We start from the raw sequence: 27,336 nt of genomic DNA on the forward strand, positions 1-27,336 counted from the left end.
AATTCTATTGTTATCGATTTGGCCCTTATCAATGAGCTTACTAGTTGATTATGCAATTGATGTCAAAATGCAAGTAATTCGTATTATCTATATTCCTATACTATTCTTTAAACGTGAGTTTGAATATGGTCTCTCTTTTACGAATTCTAAAATTATCCTAACAAAATTGGAAATTTACGCGTATAATTTATCAAGTAAAATATTTATAGATAAATTAGCGGGCGCAACTTGCATGCACCGGGTCTAGTTGGAATTAAAAAAAGGGAAAAAGACACAAAAATCTTCAAACTATGCCCACTATGACATATTTATCTTAAACGTTTTTGTAACATTAAAATCCCAAACTATGTCCATTGTGACACATTTATCCTAATTTTTTTCTTGTGATATAAAAAACCCAAAACTTATACCTATGTGATACATTCACCCTCCTTCAAGGTTTTGGTTAGATGATTTTTCAGTCAAAGTCATTTTTATTTAACTTAAGCCCAGGCGCAATGTGAACACTATTTGCCTTTTTGGTGTTCGTATGGCGGCATTTTTAACGATTCTCGTTAATGAAAGCTTTGACGGAGAGTAAATATATAACACATGTGCAAATTTGAGATTTTGGTGTCATAGAAAAAAAAAAATTTAGGGTGTTGAACAAAATCTATGTATGTGCTTTCAAAAGATATATATAAACTCCCGTTTATATATATTATCTTTTTTCGAGAATAGTGGTTCATCGAGATTTGTAGATTCTCCGGCCCAAAAATAGAAGAATGTCTAGTAGATTTTCATTCATTTAATTAATGAGCATCTTTGAGGTGTTGAACATAATCTATGTATGTGCTCTCCAAAGATAGATACAAACGGGAGTTTTCGCTTGTCTATTCATCTATATTCCAAGCACTTGTTAATCAACAAGATCTTTCTTATAGGCCTATTGTACCATTAGAATGACACCTCCACGTTTTGTTCCTGGTTAAAACCCCTAATTTTCATACAAATTACGACTAAATAGTACGCAAAAAATTTAAAGCTCAAAGCCAATTTAGTCCTAAACACTTAGACTCTAAAGCCTATTATAGTAATTTAAAAAATTTAAGAAAATGCACGAATATGTACGGACATTTTTAGTAATTTTTTAATAATTTTTTTTGTTCATTCCTTTTTACTCTTATTTTTCACTCCTTTTAGCCTTTTGTTATGGCCGTCGGAACATGGGAATCAAAGCCACGTCTAAAAGCAATCGCGAGCATCCCGAGGCCGCCCTTAAGAAGGTGGGCGAATCGAACCTCGCCACCTTCCCTGCCCAAGCGTAGGAAGGGTGGCCTCCTCGCCGATTAGCAAGCGACTAGTTACCACATTAACAGGAAATAGGAGGAAAAAATTAAATAAAAAAAGAAAGAAAAAAGAAACGAAAGGAGAAAAGGAGAGAAAAAAAAAGAAAGAAAAAAAGAAAAAAAATTGAAATTAAAATATTATTAAAAATGTCTACATCAACGTCGTGCCATGAATTGGCCATCTCTGCCACCATGTCAACAATATAGACAAAATTGGTTTTCAAAGGACTAGGCAATTGATTTAAGCCTAGATGAGCATAAAAAGTTTAAGACTAAATTGGCACAAATGCAACAAGTTTATGACTTTTTTGACACTTTTCCTAAACGAAAATATATTCGTGATGGGTAAATTTTTGTAAAGGTGCGTGAATTTTAAATATTGTTGGTAAAATAAGCGTGAATGGTTAGTTATATCATTCCGATGAATCGAATCTTGTTTAAATTAATTACCAATGTCTTTTTGGTTATTTATGAATTACCGCATTTTCTTATAACTTAACAATATTCTAATTTTACCAACATCTTACATAAATTAGGAACATCAATTCGAGTGACCTACCTTTTTTTTCGATTTGACCAACTAATTTTAGGTTAGCAACTTCTATTTGAGTTCTTTATCGACGGCTATTCGATTGTATGCGAGTTGCTAGCGATTCTAAGGACTTTCTAACTTTTATTTGCTTGATTTACAATTGTTTAAGTTTATCAACTTTGGTTTAAGATTATCAACTTTAATTCTTACACAAATTTATCAGGAAAAGTACCAAAAAAGATGAACAGTGAAAAGATAGAAAAAGAAAAAGAAAAATGAAAACAAGAAATGTCTTTGGACGATTATACCCTTGATCGTGCCGTAGGAATAAACATGTGCTCATTAACCAGTGAAGAAAACCCATCCACTTCGGACTCTTATTTGAAATTTTCCCTCAAAATGAGATCAAGCTTTCATCCGGCGTACGAGAACCGAAAACACAGTCCAGTAGACCTGTCAAATGGGTCCAAAACCCATTTATGAACCCACATTTTTTTAAATGGGTCATTAATAGGTCATTCTTTTTTTTTTTACTAGATCAGACTTAATGGGTTTTAAACATAAGAAGGCCAAAATATATGAGTCTTAAATGGGTATATTCTGAATCCATTTATGACAATTTAACAACCTATTATGAAAAGCTCGGCTCATGATCTCACTCTCACTTCATGATCTTCTCTCCGTCTTCTTCGCTTATCGCTTCCACGAAATTGAGCCATAATCCGCCGCTATCGCCGACTTCACGTGCCCATTTTTAGTAAGATTTTCCGACAATAATTTTCTTTTTTCATTCCTCATTTTTAATCTCTATTTTTGCGGCTAAATCTCCTCCGGTGGCCGTTCGTAAGGACTATCTGAGCCTACGACTTCGCCACCACCGCCTCGACTCCCGTCGTCCCAAGCGCCACCGGCATGTGCTCACGAAGTTCACTCCCCCAAAGACGTTCGAGTACTGGGTCTTCATCTCGTTTGCCTTGACGAATCGAGTCTCATGGCTCGAAGGGAGGCCGATCAGCGTGTATGAGCCGAGCTTCTCGTACTCGGCGGGGTTCGAAGGACGAGCGTTTTTGTCTCCGGGTATTGGGTTTTCTCTATTTGCTTACTTTTTTGTTGATTTTGCCTACAATTTTGTTTTCGACGTGTTTGGGTTCGTGCTGGGGAAGTTTCGTACTTTCTTATGCTTTGTAGTGAATTGAATCACAATATTCTAATACGAAAATGAAAACTTCTTTAATGTGCTTGACATGCTTGATTCGGCACACTTCTCAATTGGGTCATTTTTCCGACTGAAGTATTTGGGTGATTTTCATTGCAGGTTCTTTGGCCAAAGGGTGGTGGCCTGTATTGAATAGAGCTTATCAGAAACCCTTGCTTTGCCTTCATCCATACAAATTGCAGTAGAAGGGTGTTGTACTTCAAAAGTACATAGCAGCACAAGTCTTCGCCATATTGCGGGTGATTTAGGATAATCAGAATACATTCTTCTCATAAAAAAATTCAGTCTGTTGAGATCACTATAGTTGCTGTGTTAATCACTATTCATTAGTTGCGACATGATAATAAAGTAAAAAGCTTGTAGGCATGTTTATTCTTTGATCTTATGTGTTTTGGGAAAGCACGCATTTGGTTATGTGGCTTTTCAATTTTATTATCGTCTAATTGCTCTGTTTTTCTATATTCGCTTGCTCTGTTTATGTATGTGTGTGAAATAGTTGGAACACGTTCTCTTTGGTTTGTCTAATATAAGCGAGGAATAATGAGTATACTAATTGTGATGTTGCTACGATACACTTATTTGATATCTGGATGATTCCGTCATCATAAGGTTGCTGTTTGTTTGGAGATTTTTGTATAGTCTTGTAGGATGGGCAGTTGAATGCTGCAATTTTTTGATGGATAGTGGAGACTTGGGTTTTGGGGTTTAAAATTCCAATTGACACATTATTAATTTGATTAACATTTCTATGTATGAACTCGTCTTTACCCCTTATGTTGAACTCATAACGTGCAATCATGAACTTGTTACGATTTAGAGGCGTATGAATCAGTGATAGTGGCGAGAGGTGGTCAAATTAGATTCGTGGAAGCAATAAGCAAGAAGAAGAGGGAGAGAAAATCGTGAAGTGAGATCATGAGCCGGGCTTTTCATCGAAAAGAAATTGGATTGTAAATTGGTTGAATATATGCTTTTGAACCTAGAAGCTGGTTTTATGAATTTATTATTATAATTATTGACTTTATTATTTTATATTTGTGCACTTCTTTATGGGTATTAGAATTGCATAATCGGCAATTAAAATTAAAAAATATTGTATGAAATAATGTATTATTAAACGGGTGTAAACCGATATATTAAGATCTCATTTATATTTAATTCAAAACTAAAACTCAAATCCATTTCAAGATTTGTGAAAAAATAAAAGAAAGAAAAATAAAAAATAAAAGAATAAAAAATAATTTTTAAAATTATAAAAATTATCCACTAATTAGCAATATAATTTTTTTTAAATCATAAAAAATGAATTTTTTTATATTAGGTCAAATATAGAATTGTTTTAGCAGTACGAATTGGGTCGGATATGAGTCAAGAAAATTGTATTGTGCATAAATGGGTCATAAACAATGGACTCTTAATTTGAATCATTTATGATCCGATCAAAATTCGACCGATCAAGCTTTCATTTGTGAGGTCTAGTCCAGACTCCAAGCCCACAAAACAATCACATGCAGGCCCGAGATAAACCTGTCAAAATGGCTTTCATTCGGACTCTTATGAACCCACATTTGTTTAAATGGGTCATTAATAGGTCATTCTTTTTTTTTTTACTGGATCAGCCTTAATGGGTTTTAAACCGGAAACAAAACAAAAAAAGTAGGTTTTTATTTCTGACCAAAAATGAGAATCATTTCGAGAGAACTCTTTTTCAAAACACATGTTCATCCGGAAGTCACGATCTTTGAGGTGGGAAAAAAAGCAAAAATCAAAATTTCAAAACTTCAGAGAATGGTTTAGAATCTTAGATACCCACTTTGAACGAAATTTAAATTTTTTAGGTTCGAAAAAATAAAAAATAAAAAATTTCACAAAATGGCTTAGAATACCTGCATACCACCCACTTGAAATGAAATTTAATTTTTTTTAGATGCAAAAAAAATAATCAAAAAATCTAAAATTTTAAAACTTCATAGAATGTCTTAGAATACTTGTGGCCACCTAATTTGAGAGAAATTTAATTTTTTTAGGTAAAAAAAATTAAAAAAAGCAAAAATAAAAAAAAAAACTTCAAAGAATAGATTGGCTACAGAATACATGCTGCTATCCACTTTTAATAAATTTAAATTTTTTTGGTGCCGAAAAAAATTAAAAAAATAAAAATTTCAAAACTTCACAGAAGAATTAGCAATACCGTTGCCACCCACTTTGAAAATAAATTTAATTATTTTTAGATGCCAAAAAAATAAAAATAAGCAAAAAAGCAAAAATTTGAAAACTTCAAGAACTGCTTAAAATACCTACATGACCACCCACTTTGAGCGAAATTTTATTTTTTTAGGTGCCTAAAAAATAAAAAAAAAAGTAAAAATCAAAAATTTTAAAACTTCAAGAATGGTTTAGAATACCTGTGCCATCCACTTTGAAGCGAAATTTAAATTTTTTTAGGTGCTTAGAAAAAATAAAAAAATAAAAAATTTCAAAACTTCATGAGTGCTTGTAATACCTGTGGCCACCCACTTTGAGCGAAATTTAATTTTTTAGGTGCTCTGAAAAAATAAAAATAAGCAAAAAACAAAAATTTCAAAACTTGCTGAATACGGCTTAGAATATAGTGCGCCACCAACTTTCAATGAAATTTATTTTTTTATGTGCTGAAAAAAAAGAAAAAATCAAAAATCAAAAATTTCAAAACTTCACAGAATTGGCTTAGAATACATGTGTAGCCATCCACTTTGAGTGAAATTTAATTTTCTTTCTATGTCGAAAAAAATTAAAAAATCAAAAAAAAACCAAAAATACCATTTGGGCACCTAAAAAAATTAAATTTACTCAAAGTGGGTGGCTAGAGGCATTCTAAGTCATTCTGAAGTTTTAAAATTTTTGATTTTTTTATGTTTTTATTTTTTTCGTGCACCTAAAAATTTAAATTTCACTCAAAGTGGGTGGCCACAGATATTCGAAGTCATTCCATGAGTTTTGAAATTTTTGATTTTTGCTTTTTCTTCACCTCAAAAATAAAATTTCACTCAAAGTGGGTGGCGCTAAGGTACTCTAAACTATTATGTGAAGTTTTGAAATTTTGAATTTTTTGGGCACCTTAAAAATTTAAATTTCACTCAAAGTGGGTGGCCACATACGTATTCTAAACTATTATGTGAAGTTTTGAAATTTTGATTTTTTGATTTTTGGGCACCTAAAATATTTAAATTTCACTAAAAGTGATGAGTGGCCACAGTATTTTAAGCCATTCTATTGAAGTTTTGAAATTTTTGATTTTGATTTTTTTGAAAAATTCAACAAATTTCCTATTTTCCGAAATCTTAATTTTTTTATTTTTGAAATTGTGATGAATTTTTCTAGAATTTTTCAATTTTTTTTGGATTTTTTGAATTTTTTTTGAGATTTTTAAGAATTTTTGGATTTTCTAATTATTTTTATTAGTTTCTATGATAAACTTATTTGATATCTGGATGATTCCGTTATCATAAGGTTGCCATTTGTTTGGAGATTTTTGTATAGTCTTGTACGATGGGCAGTTGGATGCTGCAATTTTTTGATAGATAGTGGAGAAATAGATTTGGCAAGAATGGAAATAAGAAGTAGAAAAAATCTACTTCTTTGTTCCTGTGAAATAGAAATAGAAATAGAAGGTCCAGCCTCTCAAGTCGCGACCTTAGCCTCCTCCATCCTCCGTCATGCCCGTAAACCGTCTCAAAGCACTCGGTCTAGGTCCATTCTCACGGAAATAATAAAAAATTATAAAAATTAATTAAATTATAAAAAATGAAAAATTCCAAAAATTCATAAAAATCAGAAAATTCTCAGAAAATCCATAAAAATCGAAAAACTCATAAAACCCATAAAAATTTGAAAAATCCCGAAATTGAAAAAATTAAAAAAAATTCATAAAAAGCTTTCTGGAAAAAAAAAAGAGACAAATTTCGGGAAACTGAAAAGTTTTAATAAAATTTTCCCCAAAAAAAATAAAAATAAAAAATTTACATAATGGCTTAGAATAAATTAAAAAATTCCGAAAATTCATAAAAATTAGAAAAATTTCAGAAAAATCCCATAAAAAATTAGAAAATTTAAAAATTCCCAAAACTCATATAAATCAAAAAATTCTCAGAAAATCCATAAAAATCAGAAAACTCAGAAAACCTTTAAATATTTGCAAAATTCGAAATTGAAAAAATTAAAAAATTTCATAAAAAAATTTTCGGAAAAATAAAAAAACAAGATTTAGGAAAGTAAAAAATTTTAATAAATTTTACCCCAAAAAATATTAAAAATTCACATAATGGCTTAGAATACCCGCGCCACCAACTTTGGATGAAATTTAAACTTTTAAGGTGCCCAAGTGGTATTTTTGAAGATTCCTTAGTTTAGGGATTAAAAGGGGTTTTAAACCCCTAAAAAGGATTAGACAAACTAATAAATCATGCTTATTGGTTTTTTTCACTTATAACTTGTACTTATAGTTAAATAAAAGATATAGATTTGAATGCAAAAAATTGGGAATAGAAATTTTGTGTAGTTACCAAACGCATTTCTGTTCTTTTTCTATTTCAGGAATAAAAATTTTGTGCAGTTACCAAACAAATTTATGTTCTAGAAATAGAATTTTTTGTGCGCTTACCAAACGCATTATTTTACTCGAAACTCTTCCGGAAATAGAAATAGAAAACTATTTCGAAAGAAATTATTCCCGTAAATGTAAACGTTACCATACGCACCCTTATCAAACGTTTTTATTTCATGAAATAGAAATTTTTACATACGTTATCAAACCAATTCTATTCTGTAAATAAATTTTTGGCCGTTATCAAACGTTTTTTCTCAAACTCATTCTCGGAATCGAAATAAAAATCTATTTCTATTTTGGTGAATCAAGAAGAATGCAACCCACCGCATGAAACTGTAAATCTCAGAAACGGAAGCTGCTTTCGAGGATTGTGGATGAGGACCGTGACGTCGTTTTTGGGAAAATGAAGTGGCGCTCTTACCACTTTCTAGCCGAACCCCAGTGGAAGAACAAGCACGAGGGAGTCAGACGCAGGTGCTTCCGTGTAAATGCGTGTAAAGAGATGCTGGCCGTGACCCAGAAACGTAACGGGAGTGAGTGACCCGTGTGCCATCAGTTTTGCGAAGGTGGTACTTGGGATTTCGGGCGAAGCTCCTGATCGGAGAGAATCCTTCTTCTCGCGCACGCCCGGTTCGATTTCTCTCGTTCTTTGTCTGTAGCAGCCATGAATTCGCGCTTACTCTTGAGGCAAGCGAGGATCGGAGGCCCGAAGAGCGCTCTGAGTTGGCTCAGTTCCTTCCATCTATCGAGGCAATCTTTTCCTTCCTTGTTTCGTTCTTGTTATGTTGGTTTTCAGTTCTTGGGTTGGTCGTATGTTTGACTATCGGTCGATTCCCTTTGTGGGGTTGGATTCGTCTACGGTTTCTTGACTTTGTTTGACGAGTTCTTGCAGTAATTGAGAGTGGGGTCTCTCTCGCTTTAGTAGTAATCTCTGTTTCTTGAAATTTTATCTCACGTTTGCTTTGTTGTTGCTTGCCACGTAATAGGCTTTGTTTTCTTCTTGTTTCGTGTAAGAAATACGAATGATATTTGACAACTTGGATTAACATTGTTGTACAAGAGCATTTTATTCATGATTTTTGCTTTTATTCATGATTTGCGGATAAAGGATCATGAATTATGGGTTTCTGCATCGAGATATTCCAATGCTATTTCTGTTCTGATGTCTGTGTAAGTAAATTGTCTTGTTCCATTGGATGGCATGATGTTGGTTCCTAAATGCATGTAGTCCTGTATTATAAGTACTGCAACGTCACATCCCCCAGAAATTCCACAAAATTACTTTCGATTTTGGATTAAAGCTGATTTCCTGAGTTTCTCATGTGCGGATGTTATTGCTTTTCCACAGCAGATCTCTCCATTCTTTACCTTTCGCGACAGTAAATGCGGAGGAAATATCAGGCTCACAACCTGCTGAAGTAGAAAATTTTGGTAGGTAGTAATACTTGGACTTCGTCTCATTGTCACTCACATATCCGTCAAAAGAGTTTTGCCTTTTCTCTAAGGAATGAAGCATGAAGCAAATCCACCCTCAATGAAATAAGGCAATTGCCATTTGTCTTTAGTCACATGGTACATTTTCTGGATTTGTGTGGCCATGCTTTAGCAATGAACTAATACATCTTCCTTTACCCTTGACTAATTGGATCTTTTTCAGCTGACCTTTCTTTGAATGTTTGGCTTATTGCTTACCACTTGCTGTCTAATGTAGAATTTCATTACCTTTAGTGCAGGGTTACTGGACCAAATCGAAAAATTGGAACGAGATTTTGGATCCTCTAAATGGAGAACCTTTCATTAAAGTTGCTGAGGTGGATGAAACAGAAATACAGGTCCACACTTCTATCTTATTGTTCTGGTTTTGTATTACTTCCTTTTCTTGCTGAAAATCAACTCTCTTGACAAAGCAAATCAGGTGAAAGTGTGTCACTTGTTGCTTGTTCTGGTATAAACTCTGACTTGAACCAGACTTTCACATATCCTTGTTGTTTACTTTCAAACATGACTTTGCCAGTTTTGTGTCGTCCGCAGTCCCCACACTCTCTCATGGATACAAGTCCAACCACGGAGACGTAAATAAGTTGCTTTCATACCATACATATGGCATTTTTCTTACCGTATTGAGCTGGTTGTGCAGCCATTTGTGGAGAGCTTACTTAAGTGCCCGAAACATGGTTTACACAATCCCTTTAAAGCACTGGAGAGGTACGCTCTGCTCGTCCTGTTTACAATTCTAATTTTTGGTTTGCCATAAAAAAACAGATGGTTTTGGAGAGGCATTGCACTGAAAATCAACAGAAAATGTTATTGAAGTTCTTTCCTGTTTTAACTGTTTATTTGGGAACTGAGAGTAGAGTGTTAAGAAGGTTGGTGACTGTTTGTTTGGCACAGGTATCTTTTGTATGGAGATATATCAGCTAAAGCAGCTCACATGCTTGCGCTGCCAAAGGTTCCATTTTGTTGATATATTGCTAACAAGTTTTTGAGATATCAATTCCTGTAGAGTGATCTTAATGTGAGAGTTGTACTTATGACTTCAGGTCTCTGATTTCTTTACCCGTTTAATACAAAGAGTTGTGCCAAAGAGCTACCAGCAGGCTTTTGGTGAAGTTCACGTTACACAGAAGTTTCTGGAGAATTTTTCTGGGGATCAGGTAGGATTTGACCAATTCTTTTGCTCATTAACATAGCAGGTAGAGCATAACTTTTAATGCAGAACAAAACCTTATAATGCCTTAATTTCTGCTGAAATATCTAACCTTTGCCCTTCTTTAGTTACCTTTCTAATCCTTTTCTGTTTGACCTGCCAAAATCTTGAACAATAGATGAGAGTCATATTAGATTTCTCATACATAAGTTCCTGATTTCTCTGCAGCTGAAGACATGTAGTATATGTCACTGAAGTCATTTTAGAACTCAAAAACACTCTCTTCTAGTTATATCTAAGTTTGTCCTTTCCTTTTTTTTTTCCTCCCGTCAGGTTCGTTTCCTAGCAAGGTCCTTTGGGGTACCTGGAAATCACCTTGGACAGCAAAGTCATGGTTTCCGCTGGCCATATGGCCCTGTAAGGAATTTTTCTTCTGTCATCTACTTTCATCTTTCTCAATAAAATAGTCTTGTCTAGTGGATTGTGTGGTTTGAGATAGCTTTACAGTGGACTGCGGTGATAATTTTTGGTGTAAGTAGTAGGAATTGCATCATCAATAATGGTTAACTGGAAATGATTATTTAGCCACAAGTACTTGAGTAATGCATTCAATATAGATAAAATTCCTGAGCTCATTTTCCCAATTAGAAGCATCTAGCACAGTCAAGATCTGAGAGACAAACGTGCATGCATGTGCACATACACGGCTCATGGACATTTGCATGGTCCTTTTCTTTCTCAAAGTGCTGAATTTATATCTGAGCTCCAGTGACTCTTAAGAAGGAAAAGGGTTCTTATGAGGTGTCTGGTTGGTGAAGTTTAAGTGTCGCTTCCAGCACATGAAACATTTATTCGATCATCAAGAATATCGTAGTATCTTCACTTTGACAATGAGACTATTCATTATAAGCAATTCTTAATGTGCCTGTAGGTTGCCATTGTCACTCCCTTTAACTTCCCGCTAGAGATCCCTGTTCTGCAGTTGATGGGTGCACTCTATATGGGCAACAAACCTGTTCTTAAAGTTGACAGCAAGGTAAGTTGATCTCATGCTAATGGATATTGCTGTAATAAGGTCAAACAATCCAACGAGATGAATTTATTGATTTGAAACTACTAATTGGGGGAATTCACATAATATTAAAATTACGGTCTACCCAAGTTCGAGCGAACTCTGTCTGTCTGTGTAGGAGGAGTGGGGCCAAGGGGATAGGGAAGTAGCGGGAGCATTGGGGGACTGGCCTGATTATGAATCCTGTCAATATATGTTTTTGCTTTTGTTTCTTCTTTGACGCGATGCTTTGTTAAAATGTGTTCAACGGGATTTATTTTGTTAGGTGAGTATTGTTATGGAGCAAATGATGCGATTGCTTCATCACTGTGGGCTACCGGTGGAAGATGTTGACTTCATAAATTCTGATGGAAAGGCAATGAACAGGCTATTATTAGAGGTTAGTATGATATTCTCAGAAAAGTGCTTCATGCCTCAGATTCAGAGTGCTTTTTATGCCTGAATCCATATATAATTAGTGTGAGACCAGAGATGACTTTCTGCAGCATGCAGACGGAAAGTATGCTGATGCTGTCTCTTGGTCATATCTCGTTGTGTGAGGGAATGTTTTCCATTGATCTCAGTCATGATGTAATGATAGAGGTGAAGGCACCAAAAGTGGACTTAATTATCAAGCTAATATGGAAATGGATACTTCTGGAAATCGATATTTCTGTCCGTGCTCTTCATTTCTTGGTCTAGATAAGAAGGAAAAAGCTGACAGCATTACTAATAGAATTCTGACAAAGAGGGTTGGTTATACTGATTGGCTTGTCATGAATACAAAATCCTTTAATGACTGATGACGGAATTAGGGTTTATAATAATTTAATTCCATGCTCTTAGAAATGTAAATGGTCGACTTTTTCCCTTGCGTTGATTCTATAGGCAAATCCCCGCATGACTCTTTTCACTGGTAGCTCGAGAGTAGCTGAAAAGTTGGCAACTGATCTGAAGGGTCGCATAAAGTTGGAAGACGCAGGGTTTGACTGGAAAGTTCTGGGGCCTGATGTACAAGAGGTTGAAGCAAGCTGTTGAAATATTCAGTGATGGAACTTCTATTATACAAACAGTCTGCTTACTTTGTTTCGTTGCTTTTTGGAAGGTGGACTATGTAGCATGGGTTTGTGATCAGGATGCATATGCATGTAGCGGTCAGAAATGCTCTGCTCAGTCAATACTTTTTATGCATGAGGTTAGTTTTTCGGATAATTGTTCTCATATAATGGGGCGATTATACACTTGGAGGTGCACATACTCAAGCACACTGAATAGAAACGAGAACCCTCATCATTTACTTCAGACATGCTTTTGATACACTTGTGCATCTTGTTGAGAAAATTTGTGTGTGTGGATAAAGTGGTATTGAAATTCGGAGTTTGGCCAGGCTGTCATATTACTCTTGCTTCATTTGGCTTTTATGCAGAACTGGTCTAAATCTTCACTTATATCGAAAATGAAAGTTCTTGCCCAAAGACGGAAGTTAGAGGATTTAACGATTGGCCCTGTCCTCACTGTAAGTATGATCGGTGTGCTTTTATGGAGAATGATCTTTTCTCCGTTGATTAAGAGTATGTGTCTGTTTTCCTTATGGAATGACACTAATTAATTGATCATCCTATCGGCCTTTGTTTCTGGCGTAGTTTAAATCAATAAAATAAGACTGGAATTTTGGAATTAGGAACTTGGCATGCTGATTTTAGCGAAATCAGATGGATGAATCCACTCAAATTAGATTGTGATGTTTGGATCTAAGTTTTTGACATGTCAGCTATTCTGATATATATTTATACAACCTCCTTCATGTTCATCAGTATATCGTTTATTGATTAAATTCCTTTCTTTGTTGCAGTTTACGACCGGACAAATGTTGGATCACATGAGTAACTTGCTTCGCATACCAGGTTCAAAGCTGCTCTTTGGCGGCGAACCTTTAGAGAATCATTCTATACCACATATATATGGTGCCCTAAAGCCAACAGCAGTCTATGTTCCGATTGATGAAATTTTGAAGGATCAAAACTTTGAGCTTGTCACGAGAGAAATATTCGGACCATTCCAGGTATTCAGCAAAAGAATTCTATGTATGAATTAATTTGACTGAAATAGTCTGCTTCTCTTTGGGCCAGTAATAGTCTGGTTCACTTGTCTATTCGACATTTCTAGTCGGATTTATTTGGAGAAATCTTGGGAAAAAGGGTGCTGCTTTGTTAGGTTAACTTATTGATCGAAAAATAGACATTCCTAGTGGATCTATTGGGATGCGTAGTGGTATCATTGTTTTCCGCATATCTTTATTAAGTGACACGCAATATACGTAGTTTAACGCTAAGATTATATATGGCCACTCCTGTCGTTGCATAAGTTTGAATGAGAAAAACATATTTGCCAGTGCTACTGGTTGTCCAATTTTTAATGTCTCTAACGCTCATCATTCGTTGAAGGTTGTCACCGAGTATAAGGATGATCAACTGCCGAAGATTCTCGATGCTCTTGAGCGGATGCACGCACATTTGACGGCAGCTGTGGTTTCAAACGATCCCCTCTTTCTTCAGGCAAGTTTCTGTCCCTAATCTTATACTCCTCAACTTCATACGCTTTTGTTTTCTTCTTATTGATTCAAAAAATATTTTTGATAATGCTTGAAAACCCTCCTTTGTTGCCCCCTTTGGTCACTGATCTTGTATGCCCGTCTCTAGTTTGATTTGCGAAAGCCGTTTTGCAGGAAGTTATTGGAAAAACAGTAAATGGGACTACATATGCTGGACTGAGGGCAAGAACAACCGGAGCTCCTCAAAATCACTGGTAGACAGAAAATTGAATCCACGGAACATTTTTCGCGATTCAGTTGACAACTTAAAAACTCTGCACGCTGATACAGATAACTGATCATATGTTTTGCTTCAGGTTTGGGCCTGCCGGAGACCCGAGGGGTGCAGGCATCGGTACCCCGGAAGCGATACAGCTCGTGTGGTCTTGCCACAGGGAGATCATATACGACATCGGTCCGCTGCCAAAACACTGGGAAGTCCCGCCATCTACCTGATTTTCGCTGCAAGAAAGAAGAGATAAGTGCACGAGGAACCGTGCACCGAGAACATCTCCTCGAATACTTGGTACGGCTGAGGAATGTCCTTTGGACCCCTTCAGTTTTCTCTCTTACTCAGGATAGGAAGTAGTTTAAGTCGGCGCCACAGGTAACATTCGATAATATCTGCTGATAACTGTAAAAGTTGGAGACGACGCCCTGAGAAATGGAAGCATTCTGCTATATCGGGGGTGTGCGATTGCGTACGGATCGAATATCCGCTTAACGGGGTTGTGGTTGTGGCTGCTCTTTGATGATTGAACTGGGCAGAAATCCAATTTGTGCTCCTCTGCTAAGATTAAGGTTTGGGTAAGCATTCTGCCCATCGTGGTTTGAACTTCAATCCATACATGTACTCTAATCTCAGAAGTAGACAAACGTGAAATTGACAAATCCGAAAGCCGATCGGGGTAGACCCGCGATAGAACAGATCGCGAGCCCATCGATCCGCGGGCTTGCTTAAGCCGAACGGGCGTGACAACTTGTTCGGATAGGTGCCAAATATGCTTAGCTCTTAAAATCCGGCCTGATCGGAGTAGAGAGAATGCGTTGTTCTAATTTTCCCGTTGACGGGTCGACCTGGTTAGCAAATTCGATTCCATCTCGTCTCATGCTCGAGCTAACCCGATCCCGATCACGTCAAACGATTGCCTCCAATCCATATCAGGAAAAGAAATCGACCGACAGAATTGAGCTGGCCTTTTGACAGATATCAATCGTTTATATAATTAATCCTTTAGCAGTTTTCGGCCCGGTCCGTTTTTCTAAAATGCTTAATCGGCCCAATTCTCCAATGTACTACCCGAGTTCCATTGCTGCCATAGTGAGGACCTTCAATGAAAATAGGGAAAATACAATAAAAAACCTTAGTTATGCATGGTATAACACAAATACCCTAAAAATTTTTCTTATATTACCAAGTAAACCGTGTAATGCATATATCCCCCGTCACGATTTCTTCAAAAACTACCGTAAAAAATCAGACGTGATAATTCGTCCATCGCCAACTATCCTACATGTCACAGCTGGCTATCTAACGAGACTATTTACTGTTCATCATTTTTTAACTCACGGTCACTTGGGCAAAGCTCCTCCAACTCTCGTCTGTCGCTACCCATTGCCCTTGAACCTCTGGTGGCGTTCGTCAACATTTACTCAACTACCCACTATGGGCCTGTTTGGTTCGACTTTGAAAATGCTACTTGGGGGAATGCAAATACCTTTGGGTGAAAGCCTATTGGGGAAATGCAAATGGTGTTTGGTAAAAATATTTTGCAAAGCTACTTTGGCCAAAATATAGTGTTTGGTGAATTTTTTTTGCAAATGGACTTTGAGAATTATCTTATTTATTAAAAAAAAAAAACAAACCTATCAATCGTTTATATAATTAGATCCTTTCGCAGTTTTCGGCCCGGTCCGTTTTTCTACAATGCTTAATCGGCCCAATTCTCCAATGTACTACCCGAGTTCCATAGCCACCATAGTGAGGACCTTCAATAAAAATAGGGAAAATACCACAAAAACTTTAGTTATGCATGGTATAACACAAATACCCTAAAAATTTTCTTATATTACAAGTAAAGTAAATCGTAATACATCCTGTCATGATTTCTTCTGGAATGCGTAAGTAAAATCAGACGCGATAATATTCATCGCCAATTATCCTACATACACGGCTGCAAATCTATCTAACGGTATTAATTTACTATCCATCATTTTTAAACTCGGGTCACTTGGGCAAAGCTCCTCCAACTCTCGTCTGTTGCTATCCATTGCTGCCTGAATCTCTAGTGGCGTTCGTCAACACTTGCTCAACTACCCACTAGGTGGTCGTTGCTTGCTCTAAATTAAGATTTTAGATTTGCGCAAGTGTATTAGGAGGGGCGAGTCCCTTGAAGATGATGATCTAACGGCTGCGACCTTCAAAACCAGATCTGGCCATGATGGCTGTGAGCTTTGAGGTCAAATCTAGATTCAAAGCTCCCAAACCCCATGGCCGCTCGAGCTCGGAGTTTGGCGTGAGGGTCTACAACATGGAGGGCGGCTCGGGAGCTAACGAGAGTCTTGAGCGATTAGAGGTGGTGGGGGGTTGAAAATATTGGCGTGCAAGATAATCTCCAAGCTCAAGCTTGGCCACGCCGATCAAGCTCGACACCCTCTGGGTCAAGCTTCGCTTGCATGCGGTGGTTGCTGGGACAGCCAGCGATGGTCAGAACGACGGTGGCATCCCGACCATCTGCAATCTCTCCCTCCTCTCATTTGATTTTTCTTTTTGGCTTTTTTAGATTTTATTTTTGTTAATCTTTTTAGGATGCGTAGCGCCACATTAGTGTCACTTTTTCTTAAAAAATATTAATAACGCCACATCATATTCATGTCAAAATTCTATTGCAACCTTAGACAGAATATATGTCATACTTGTATAAATTTGGAGCTTTTAGCGATACAAAAAAAGTTTGGTGTATTTGTTGTATAGTAGCATAGTTTGAGATTTTTTGTGGCATTTTTTTAAATAAAATTTGGATTAATAATATGAAAAATTCCAAATTGGTACAAAACCCAAAATGACACATTTATGACAAATTTATCATTCTGTTCGTTTTGCTAAATTTGATTGATACTACGAAAAACTACAAACTGATATACTCATCTGTGATAAATGAAGGGTAAAACTTCAAACCGGTACACTCGTCAACTGTCACATGCCATCCAACTTAACAATTTTATGGTAAAATTTAACAGATACTAACGGAAAGTAAATTTGTTATAAGTGTACAGGTTTAGGATTTTTGGTGGTCAAAAAATTAGTTTTGGGCAAATTTATCATAGGTTACGAGGTTTGGCGTTTGTGGTGGATTGGTTAATATCATAAAGGGATAATGGCACAAACAGTCCATGAACTTTGGCACATTGTTCATAAAATTTTAATTCGTTCAAGTTTAGCTTAATGTTCAATGTGATCCTTAAACTTTTAATTTGTTCAACGTGATCCTTGAACTTTTGGTTCATACAGTTCGGAAATCACGTTAAATAAATTAAATGTAAACTTTGAAGATTATATTGAACGAATTAAAGTTTATAGGGCTAAAGTTTACGAACTATTTGTATAATTTTCTCCTAACATGAATGAGAAAACAATCCGACGGTCGAGATCTGTCGACCTCTGGTTCCACAGAGACTTCTGTTCCCCCAGACCAGATCTTCCCTCGTCCGCGCCAGAACCAGAAACCCCCGGTCTTCTTCTCTCTTCGCTCTGCCGCTCCTCTCAGAAACCCTAGTATCTCTCTCTCTCTAGGAGAAGAAGAAGTCTATGCAAATACCCACACTCTTCCTCGACGATGGATCACGATCACCACGGATGGCGTCCCGCGCCAGCTCCAGGCAACGCCTGCCCCGTCTGCTCCGCCCCGCATCTCCCCTTCTGCCCTCCGCCGCCGCCGCCTCCCTCTTTCAATCCGAGCCTCCCCGGGTTCCCCGACCGTCACCACCTCAACGGGTACCAACCCGTTGCCCCGCATCACGCTCAGGGGTTCGGTGATCCGAGGAATCACTGGCGCGGGTACCCGAATCGCGGCAGCGACGATCTCGGGCAGCACCCGAATCGGTTCCGGCAGGATGGTCTCGGGCCGAGGCCGAATGGCTACGGCGGCGCCAACGGGTTCGTCGGCGAGGGCGAGAGGAGCTACAAGAAGATGAGAGTGGCGGAGTTGAGTGATCCGAGTTTGGGTGGTTACGCCAATGGGAATCAGGATGCTTTTCCTAGGGCTTCGTTTGACGACGAGCGTCGATTGAGGCTGATTCGGGATCACGGGGCGCCTTCGGGAGCGAACGCGGGGTATGGTTTCGATGGTATCAGGGATGGGACAGGCGAATTGGCCGCGAAAAGTATGCAGAAGAGCTATGGGAATGGGAATGTCAGGTTCGTTCGCGGGGAAGCCGACGGCGAACAGCAATACTATCTGCAGAGAAGTGGGAATGAGTATCAGGCCGAAGTTCCGGGCATGAACATAATGTATCGTGGCCAGGGCGGCGGCGTTGCGAGGGACGATTACGGTCGTAACTATCAGCCACCGCATCCACCTCAGGCAATTCGATCAGGGCAGGGTCAAAATAACTTGACACATGCCGGGATAAGAGAGGGGAACCAGCCATTTCATGCCAATCATGGTCCAGTTGGGTATCAGAATTTCCCTGGGATGGCTCCATATGGTGCTCCGAGCTTAGGCGCCGGAGGAGGTTACCCGCCGCATCCTGCCGGGCCTGGCATGAACGTCGCTCACCCTCCTCTCCCTCCGTCTCCACCGCCACCCCTGCCGCTTGATCCGACGGGTTACGCTTCATCAGAACAGAGGGCACATTCGCCATTGCCATCGGCACCATCTAGTTCTCGGTTTCCCTTGCCTTCGAGCTCTTCTAGAGTGTCTCCCCCGTATCCTCCAGCACCTGGAAATCACCACCTTCGGCACTACTACCGTGGTGGACAAACTCCAACTGTATCTGCTGGCTTTGTCCCGGAGGTATGGTTTTTATTTGTCCTTTCTTTATGTGTTTTTCAATCTTGTTAGTCCGTCTTGTGCTGATCATGTGTCCTTATCTATTGTTTGGTACTTTTGAAGGAATATAAGGCCATGCAAGGGAACTCATTGAGGCATTATGCCGGGCAGGGTCCACAGCTTCCATCACAGCAAGTGCCTTTGCAGAAGCCAAAAATTGTCGATGCTTCGCATATTTTTAAGCCACCTCATAGAATGGGTCGACCTGATCATTTTGTCATAATCCTCAGAGGGCTTCCAGGTAAAATAGATGATCTTAATTCTGCTCTTTTTACCTTTATATTAAGTGGACCGCTTTTTGAGTGTAACGGTACTAACAATCAGCCATGAATGCCTGCTTATGATTTGTCGAACTTGAAACCATGTTGTTGCTGTATGTGTTGTGGGTAGTCATATTCGAGGAGCTTTTATGCTAGATGGAAATAAATGGTGTCACTGCATGTTTTTAAGTTTCACATATGTAGTGAAATTTGTGAAAATATTTAATTGGTGAGTTCAGTAAGGGTGAAGAATGTGATGCTTTACTGATAGAGACCGGAGAATTGATTTCTCGCGTTGTCAGACTTATGTATATCTCGCAGATGTCAAATTTAACGGAAATTTGTTAACTGTTGTTTGTCAGATTGTTGGTTGTGTGGTCATTTATGTTCTCATTGATTAGTGGATTGAGACAGACCTGTGAAATTTACTAAAGTATCTGGAAAGTGTTGAGGTAGATGCTGCAGAGGCTGGGTTTAGAAATCTGTTAGCCTTGATCACTTTCATCCAGCATATGTAGATATTAATTACTGCCATGTGTTTTGGCCGAAGAAGGGAAAAAAAAATCATTGCTATGTGTCATGTACGTGATTGTATGCTGTCAACATGAAAATGTGACCAGAAGGAGGCAATTTGTCGTGCACGTACCTTCAATTGGAAGACACATTTATGGTTAATGTGTTTATTTATGCCAGGAAGTGGAAAGAGCTACTTAGCCAAGATGCTACGGGACCTTGAGGTTGGAAATGGTGGTAGTGCTCCACGAATTTATTCTATCGATGATTATTTCATGACCGAAGTTGAAAAGGTTTAAAATTTCAATAATTTTCTGATGCTATATTTGTCCTGACTTTATGTTTTGGCCTTTTTTTTATGGCATTGCATGGTTTTCTTTTTGTGAAGAACTTCATAATCTTCATTTACTTTCCAGATTGATGAAAATGGAGCTTCAAAGTCTTCAGCTGCAATCAAGGGCAAGAAGGCTGCTGTGAAAAAAGTGATGGAGTATTGTTATGAACCTGAAATGGAGGAGGTAAAGCACTAGTCTGTATGACAAAGAGGTTGTTATTTCTGGTGACGCAGAAATTGTTTAGGAAGAAGACAAGACGGTCTTAGAATTTGTCGTATGCAACCGAGAGTGTAGAAAAGTGGGCGTACGAACAAAGAGTGGAGACAAAAAAGCTTTTAGAAATAGACCAATTTGAAGCTGTTCTAGCATCTCAGTCAGGCCTCGTTCCTGACTTCTTGATAATGCTTTAAATTGTGGAACGTAGAAAATGAAATTGAATGGAGGAATACTAGTTGAAATGGATTTGGCTTGAATTTCACCTGTAAATTATATATTTGTACTGCAATCAAGAACTTTTTTTAGGATATTCCTGTTTTGCTTCATATTATTCTATCTTAAGTCATTAAAAAGGGTAGTTGATTTCTATTTGTTTCAATTTTAGGCTTACCGGTCAAGCATGCTGAAAGCATATAAAAAGACCGTCGAGGAGGGAACTTTCACCTTTGTAATTGGTATGAATATACTATTTTGGTTTATGCAGCCATAGAAATTTGGAGTTGTTTCATTTTAAGTATCTACTTCCGTTTTTTCTTTTTATGCGCCGTTGGAGGCAAATATTTATATCTCAAGCTCTATTAAGATGAACTCTAAAGATGATGGGGGCTTTGCCCTATTCTTTGATTAGATTGTTTGATGCCTGTAGTAGCAATGGAGAAATATGCGAGTGTATTCTACTGTGTCTGTGATATTGCTGGCAGAAAACTGAATTATGCTTTTACACTTAAGGGTGTTGCACCTTAAGAATTAGTTAATAATTGAAGACCTTTAAAGTTGCTCTGGTTTCATACATCTCAAAAAAGAGTTGCTAGTTCACCATCTTGCAACCAGTAATTGACAGTTTGATTGTACATTAAGCGGATGCAGTGTCAAAGCACTGCCTTCATTTTAACTAACCACCAATGCAGTTTATGGTTCGGCAATTGACCCTTTTCTTGCTGGTATGTGTGCCTGGTCTTAGTGGATGACCGCAATCTGCGGGTTGCTGATTTTGCTCAATTTTGGGCAATTGGGAAGGTATATCTTCAATCTCTTATCTCACCACCCCTGCGAGCATTTGCATTCACATGTCGTGTTTCCTTGGAATATTCTAGGGCTCCTGGTCCTTGTGTATGTGACATTTCTTGTGATTTGCCTGGATTATGTTTCCTTGTGTTCGTTGCCGTGTTCACTTAAATCACAGTTATTCTCTTGGGATTCAGTCTAGTGTCACGAGTGCTATAGTGGTCTACGTCTTACATCTTAGAGCTGGGTGTCCTAATGCAGCTCTATTCCTAATAGGACCGTTTTGAGGTCAATAAAAGGAAAAGTATTTGGTGGACTAGTTTAAGGGAGCTCTACTGATATTTCGTCAGATAATCTTGTCCTCCTTTTCCTGCTGGACTTTTGAAGTGCGCGAAGTACTGATTAAAAACATAAAGCTTCATAATTTCCCTGTCCTGATTTTCACTAATAAACAGCAGAGACCTGACAGGGCCTGGTAAAATGAGAGATTCTGATAAGAATGATTTTAATTCCCTATATTCCAGCCTCACAGGGCCTGCTCAAACAATTCTAGTTTTTTAATGTTCTAAGTTGACAGTGGAAGCTGGAGTTTTGAAACAGTATTTTCCCTGTCCAACCGCTGCTACTTTTACTGAATTTCCTTGCTCCCTCTTTCCTCTCTCACAGCTGTATTTAGATTTGCTTTTGGGGTTGGCAAATATAGTGGATGCGGAACATAAAGATTCACCTTCACTTTTTCATAAGCAATTGCGGGGGAAAGAAAAAGAATGGTGGGGGGTGGGGTGGGGGGGAAGCGGGGCGGGGGTTTTAAGGCCTTAACTCAGGACCATTGGGTCTTGCAGATGTTAGGCAACATACTTATTTTGGAGCAGCATGCCATAAATTCAAATGAACTCTTTGAAAGCAACATTTGAAATACTTGTGGGATAATGATGTCGAGAATATTTACTTGTTGGGGTCTCTCAAGCATTCTGGGTCTTTGTTTCTTTGATGATGAATGTAGATATGCAGTGTCTTAGGTAGACATGTCAAAATGTGTCATAGACCCATTTCTTAACCCATATTTAATGGGCTGGGTTATTTTATGGATTAGTTATATTCAGTAAATGAGTCATAAACAGATTTAGAATGGTAAAGCCCAAAATAATATGGGTGTTAAATAGGTGTACAACTTACTTAGACCCAACCCACCTCTATGACTTTCTCTTCACACTCTCTCGCCCTCACTTAATATCGCGCTCGCTCACTACGTGTTCTCACCTGAGGTGTTAGTTTTCCTAGATTGGGTTAAATATGGAAGTATTTGAGCAATTTGGATCGGTTCGGGTTAGGTATGAGTTACTAGATTTGTATTAAATGGAAATAGGTCAATTTGGGTGGAACCGAACCGAACCGAACCGAACCGACCCGACCCGACCGTTTGATGGGCCTAGTCTCAGGCAAACTACAGCTCAATTTATCAGTTAAGCTATCTTGGCCGACTTGTCAACTAATACTCTTCGTATGGAGAACTTAAGGGCCCGTTTGTTTACACTTAAAAAAGCAAAAAATACCTTTTTACTTTCCCACCAAAATTATGATTTAAATTGCAAAAAATTATTGAAAGATTATATGGTAATTTATGTATCAATATTTGAAGGTTGCGCAAGTTCCGGGAGTTTCGGATTTATTTAAAGTCAAAAGTGTGTAAGTTACAAGGTTTAGGTTAAGCAAAAAGTAAAAGTCAGTCGAGACAGATCTTAAGTCGTTCCTAAGGTAAAGGTGATGGCTGACATTTAGTGCAATTCGTGAGGGTTTGCAACTCTTTGCCACTTTTCCTTTGCTAATTTTGATTCTCGATGAGCATCTCTAGTAATGCTCCTAGTTTATGATCTTAGAGGTGTGAGTTGATAGACTGGGAGAGGAGAATGTGGAAGAGAGCATGATTTTGGGGAAGTGGGAAATGCTAATGCTAAAACTGAGCCCTGTTTATTTTCTGTAATAATTATAGGTAGTGATGGTAGTTCCATCACAATGTGATGTTCATGTTCTCTTCTGGTTTTTCTAATTCATTTTTCCTTTTTATTTGCAGTCATCAGGCTATGAAGTTTACATTTTAGAAGCAGCATACAAGGACCCGGAGGTGAATTTCTGCGTTAAATTTGTTCCATTCAGAATATCATGCTTAGGGTTCCTAGAGAAACCCCAATTATATAGCTTTGATTTAGGCAGGGCGGTCAGAGTCCTCCGTGTCGAGTGTATGGCTTACATAGGTCAGGTTATTCCTGCCTGGCTTCTTGCATGATATACTTGCCTTGTCTTGAATTTAGGGTTGTGCTGCTAGGAATGTCCATGGTTTTACCCTTGATGACATACAAAAGATGGCAGGACAGTGGGAAGAAGCTCCAGCCTTATATTGGCAACTGGATGTTAAGGTTTGAGAGCCTTTAATTTTCCCTTGATCCTAATTTTTGGAGTCATGCACAAGTTTTATGAGCTGTGCGAATTAAGGTTATTTATTACCTGTTTGTGTTCATGAAATACATTAGGTTATTTATTACATGTTTGTGTTCATGAAATACAATTAACTCGTGTCATTCTATTGCATGGCAGTCATTATTCCGTGGAGATGATCTCAAGGAAAATGGGATTCAAGAGGTAATTATAACATGCAGTTGTGTTTGATTGCACCTTAGTGGGATCGACATAATGTGCGTTGACATGATTGATCCACCAAATAGCACTCTATGCTACATGAATGCAAAAGATATATGTATTTCACATAGTATGTGAAGCCGTCTGTCATTCAAGTTTGCCAATCACGAGTCTTTCTGTTGTTTTGAATCGATACTTTTGCCAATCGCAAGCCTTTCACCTGTGAAGATGCGACCATTCTAAATTTTTGCTGAATGTATGGGTGGGTAGTATTTGTCTTTAGAGGCCCTTCAGTGTCTTCCCGTGATTTATATGTGTAAATGATCTTCCGTCATTATAATTTAGTTTAGAACACCACTCTTCTAGATGACCAATCATGTTGTATTTGTTTTATGATGACTCTTTGGAGAATATTATGAAGTCTACATTACAATTTTGTTAGTTGGGAGATTGGGATAGTACTGGGAGTCTCATTTTGTTTCCTGTGTTCCAGGTGGACATGGATATGGAGGATGATTATGATGAGAGTTTACCCGCAGTGGAAGGAAAAAAGTTAGAGAATCGCAAGGGACCTCCTCCTGATGGTGATGCACCAAATGGTATACTTCAAGTTCACTCTCATGGTTCTTTTAATTTATTGATTCAGAAAATATTAGTCTAAAATTCTGAGCTTCGGATTTGGAAGCCCTTCTCAATTCGATTTGTGTCATCTGACAAACATTTTATATGCATGCATCTTTCATAGTAAATATCATGTCAGAGTTTTCTATTTTTTGGGAGCATACTTCTGAGTCCTTGTTGTGATGAAAATTAGTTTTCAACGTGAAGGTCATCTGTTCATGCTAAATGTCGTATTAAGGGTTTTCGACTTTTTGGGAGCATGTACGTGAGTCCTTGTGATGAAAATTGCGTTCCAATGTGAGGTTCAATTTGGAGTTGTTTAATTTATCACGTCTAAAATTAGTTTTTGGTTGCGGTAATGCTGCTATAATCTGGAAGTCGTAACTCCTTATAGTGTTGATGATACTACCACTGTGGTAGAAATTGTTCTGAGATGTTCTGATCTCATGGCGTTGACCTGGTCCGTACCAAAGTGGGTAAGGTATTTCAGTAAAATTAGAAATGATGCGTCCATTATGCACTTGAAGAAGTTTCTTATACCAACCTTTTCTGACAGAACCTATGCAGTGACCTGCTCTTTTGCATAAATAGATGCCTAGATTTTCTTAAATGCGCTCTACCATTATCCTAATTTTATATGCAGTCTATGCTTTTGACCAATGAAATCGCATGGATTTAGGAGTGCTTTATTACGACATAGAAAAACAGATTTAATGTACAAGGGTCTCTGACATAGAGAAGATCCTGCAGTCCTAGAGTCAAATTTGCTCTGAAGTTTTTATCTAAAGTACGATTCATTCAATAATAAATAACCTGAGTTGCCATCTCCAGTTTTATTTCCTTTGGTGGTTTCTTTGATGAAGATGCTATTTTACTTGGTAAAAATGTTTGCCTGTTTTCATTCATAATGTGAGGTCCAGTAGTTGTCTTGGTGCTTTCTATATAAATTTATTTCTTGGAGCATGTCTTCTTGTGATATTTTGTTTCCAGATCCGCAGGTAGCTTGGTTGATTTAACTATCTCAGAAGATATTTTTGTGCTTGCATTTTGCTGCTAATGTACTATCTGACATGCATTATGCCTTCTTCTCTTTTGAGTTTCCAGTTTTGATGGTTTTTTAGCTTACCTCATTATCCCGATATTTTCAGAAGAATTCTCCAAAAACGGGGAGATAGGGGATGGAGGAGGAGACCATATAACAGAAGTAAGAGAATTGGGTAGGAGCAAGTGGTCAGAGAACCTGGAGGAACATGAAAATGAAGAGAAGGTTGAAATGCGAACCAGTGTATCTGCTCTTTCTGGCTTGGTTCAAACATATGGCAAGAAAGGAAAATCTGTGCGCTGGGGAGACAAGGTGTCTTTCAACTTTTCATATGATTGTTTTCTAAATAAGTACAGTTGGAAGAGGGATTTTTAGCTAGCCAAGCCGTACAGTCTAAGTGCAATCTCATAGTCAATAATTATTAATGCACTGGGGAACCTTTTGTACTTCTAGATTTTTATTTACTTATTAGAGTTTTGGAGTTTGTCCAGAGCTGATTGGTGAAAGGTTTTCGACCTAGAGCCAAAACGATATATATCAATGCAAAGGTTTTTTGAAGATATCGATTAAGTGTTGATAAACATTTGGCATATAAAAGTTCCCTGGCAAAAAAGAACTTTCCTTTGGCAACTGCATCTCTGTTTTTGTCCCTAATTGTGATAGTCTATTAGTATCGCTTTCCTGAAATACTGCTAAATTTCGGGTATTTACCTCCTTTTGGATAACTGAAAATGCAAATTTAGATTTCCTATTTCCTTTTCCACATTTTCTTGTCTCTTCTAACATCTTACTTTTTGCCCTATGATGTCATGAACTTCAGGCTGGCAATACTGGGTTCTTGATTGGTGCTGCAAAGAAGGCAAATGTTTTGTCTTTGGTGATTGGACCGGGTGCTGGATACAACTTGGTGGGTATATTGGCCTTGATTACCTTTCGAATATCGAACAATCCGAATTATATAGAAGGAAAACAAATTATTTCGTTTTGCCTATCACTATTCCCTTTTAGTGCCTTCAAATGCAAGTGAATAGCCATAAGGCTGCACGTGTGCTGCATAATGATTGTTTTAACTTTTTTCTCGAGATCCATTAAAATGCGATTTTTTCCCCTTGGTGTATCCTAAGTAACGGCGAATGTATTTCTCATCCTTTCATTTTCTTTCGTTAGCTGATTCTTGAATCTTTTTGTCATGGGTCCTGCAACCGCAGAAATCGAACCTGTTGCCGGATGAAGACAATTTGATGACGAGCCGTAGTGGTGGTGAACTGAAAAGACCGAGGAGCACATTCCAGGAGCGAATTAGGGCAGAACGCGAGTCATTCAAAGTAGTATTTGACAGGAGACGTCAGCGAATCGGTGGGCTTGATTTGGAGGAGGAATAGAGAAACAAATGGAACTGCTTAAGCCCCTGAATTCTTATGTTGCCTCTTTGCTAGGCTGTAAGTTAGAGTGGCATTTTGTTGTAGATTAGTAACACTGTAACTTGGCTTGCCCTGAAATTTTCAGCTGTAACAGGGGAAGTCCTCGCTCAAAATTAATGAAAGAAATCTTTTCGCCTTCGTAAGTTGTCTCACATCGATCATCTTTTCTCCGTTTTCGTACCGTATCATCTCCAATGGGCATCGGTCCACGAACCAAAGCATCTAGTGTGGTAAGAAATCGCCTTCGTACTGTATCATCTCCAATGGGCATCAGTCCACGAACCAAAGC

The 27,336-nt window shown here is 37.9% G+C and overlaps 2 protein-coding genes across 4 annotated transcripts; both read left to right on the forward strand.

Annotated features, from left to right (window-relative positions):
- The first annotated feature begins 7,969 nt into the window (after positions 1–7,969).
- Positions 7,970–14,794, forward strand: LOC115666453 (probable aldehyde dehydrogenase). Its single transcript, XM_056319371.1, has 16 exons — positions 7,970–8,411; positions 9,013–9,092; positions 9,390–9,493; positions 9,799–9,866; positions 10,053–10,110; positions 10,202–10,315; positions 10,642–10,725; positions 11,240–11,344; positions 11,646–11,759; positions 12,248–12,379; positions 12,465–12,554; positions 12,786–12,875; positions 13,212–13,421; positions 13,804–13,918; positions 14,089–14,164; positions 14,267–14,794. Exons 1-16 carry the CDS (start codon positions 8,326–8,328, stop codon positions 14,403–14,405), a joined length of 1,665 nt encoding a protein of 554 aa, XP_056175346.1. The 5' UTR covers positions 7,970–8,325; the 3' UTR covers positions 14,406–14,794.
- A 2,858-nt stretch (positions 14,795–17,652) lies between these two features.
- LOC115678771 (uncharacterized) lies at positions 17,653–27,186 on the forward strand. 3 transcript variants are annotated; one of them, XM_030602202.2, is made up of 13 exons: positions 17,653–18,964; positions 19,064–19,241; positions 19,954–20,066; positions 20,190–20,291; positions 20,710–20,779; positions 21,286–21,341; positions 23,401–23,451; positions 23,639–23,743; positions 23,922–23,966; positions 24,457–24,562; positions 25,733–25,938; positions 26,447–26,533; positions 26,835–27,186. In XM_030602202.2, exons 1-13 carry the CDS (start codon positions 17,786–17,788, stop codon positions 27,006–27,008), a joined length of 2,472 nt encoding a protein of 823 aa, XP_030458062.2. In that variant the 5' UTR covers positions 17,653–17,785; the 3' UTR covers positions 27,009–27,186. The 3 variants fall into 3 exon arrangements, with proteins under 3 accessions (XP_030458062.2, XP_056175077.1, XP_056175078.1); XM_056319102.1 differs by having other exon boundaries at positions 25,736–25,938; XM_056319103.1 differs by lacking the exons at positions 26,447–26,533; positions 26,835–27,186 and having other exon boundaries at positions 25,689–25,917.
- The last annotated feature ends 150 nt before the right edge of the window (positions 27,187–27,336 follow it).

The sequence above is a fragment of the Syzygium oleosum genome, unplaced genomic scaffold (assembly GCF_021117445.2).
Source record: "Syzygium oleosum isolate NSW1041296 unplaced genomic scaffold, Sole_v2.1 Sole_v2.17, whole genome shotgun sequence".
Lineage (NCBI taxonomy): Eukaryota > Viridiplantae > Streptophyta > Magnoliopsida > Myrtales > Myrtaceae > Syzygium > Syzygium oleosum.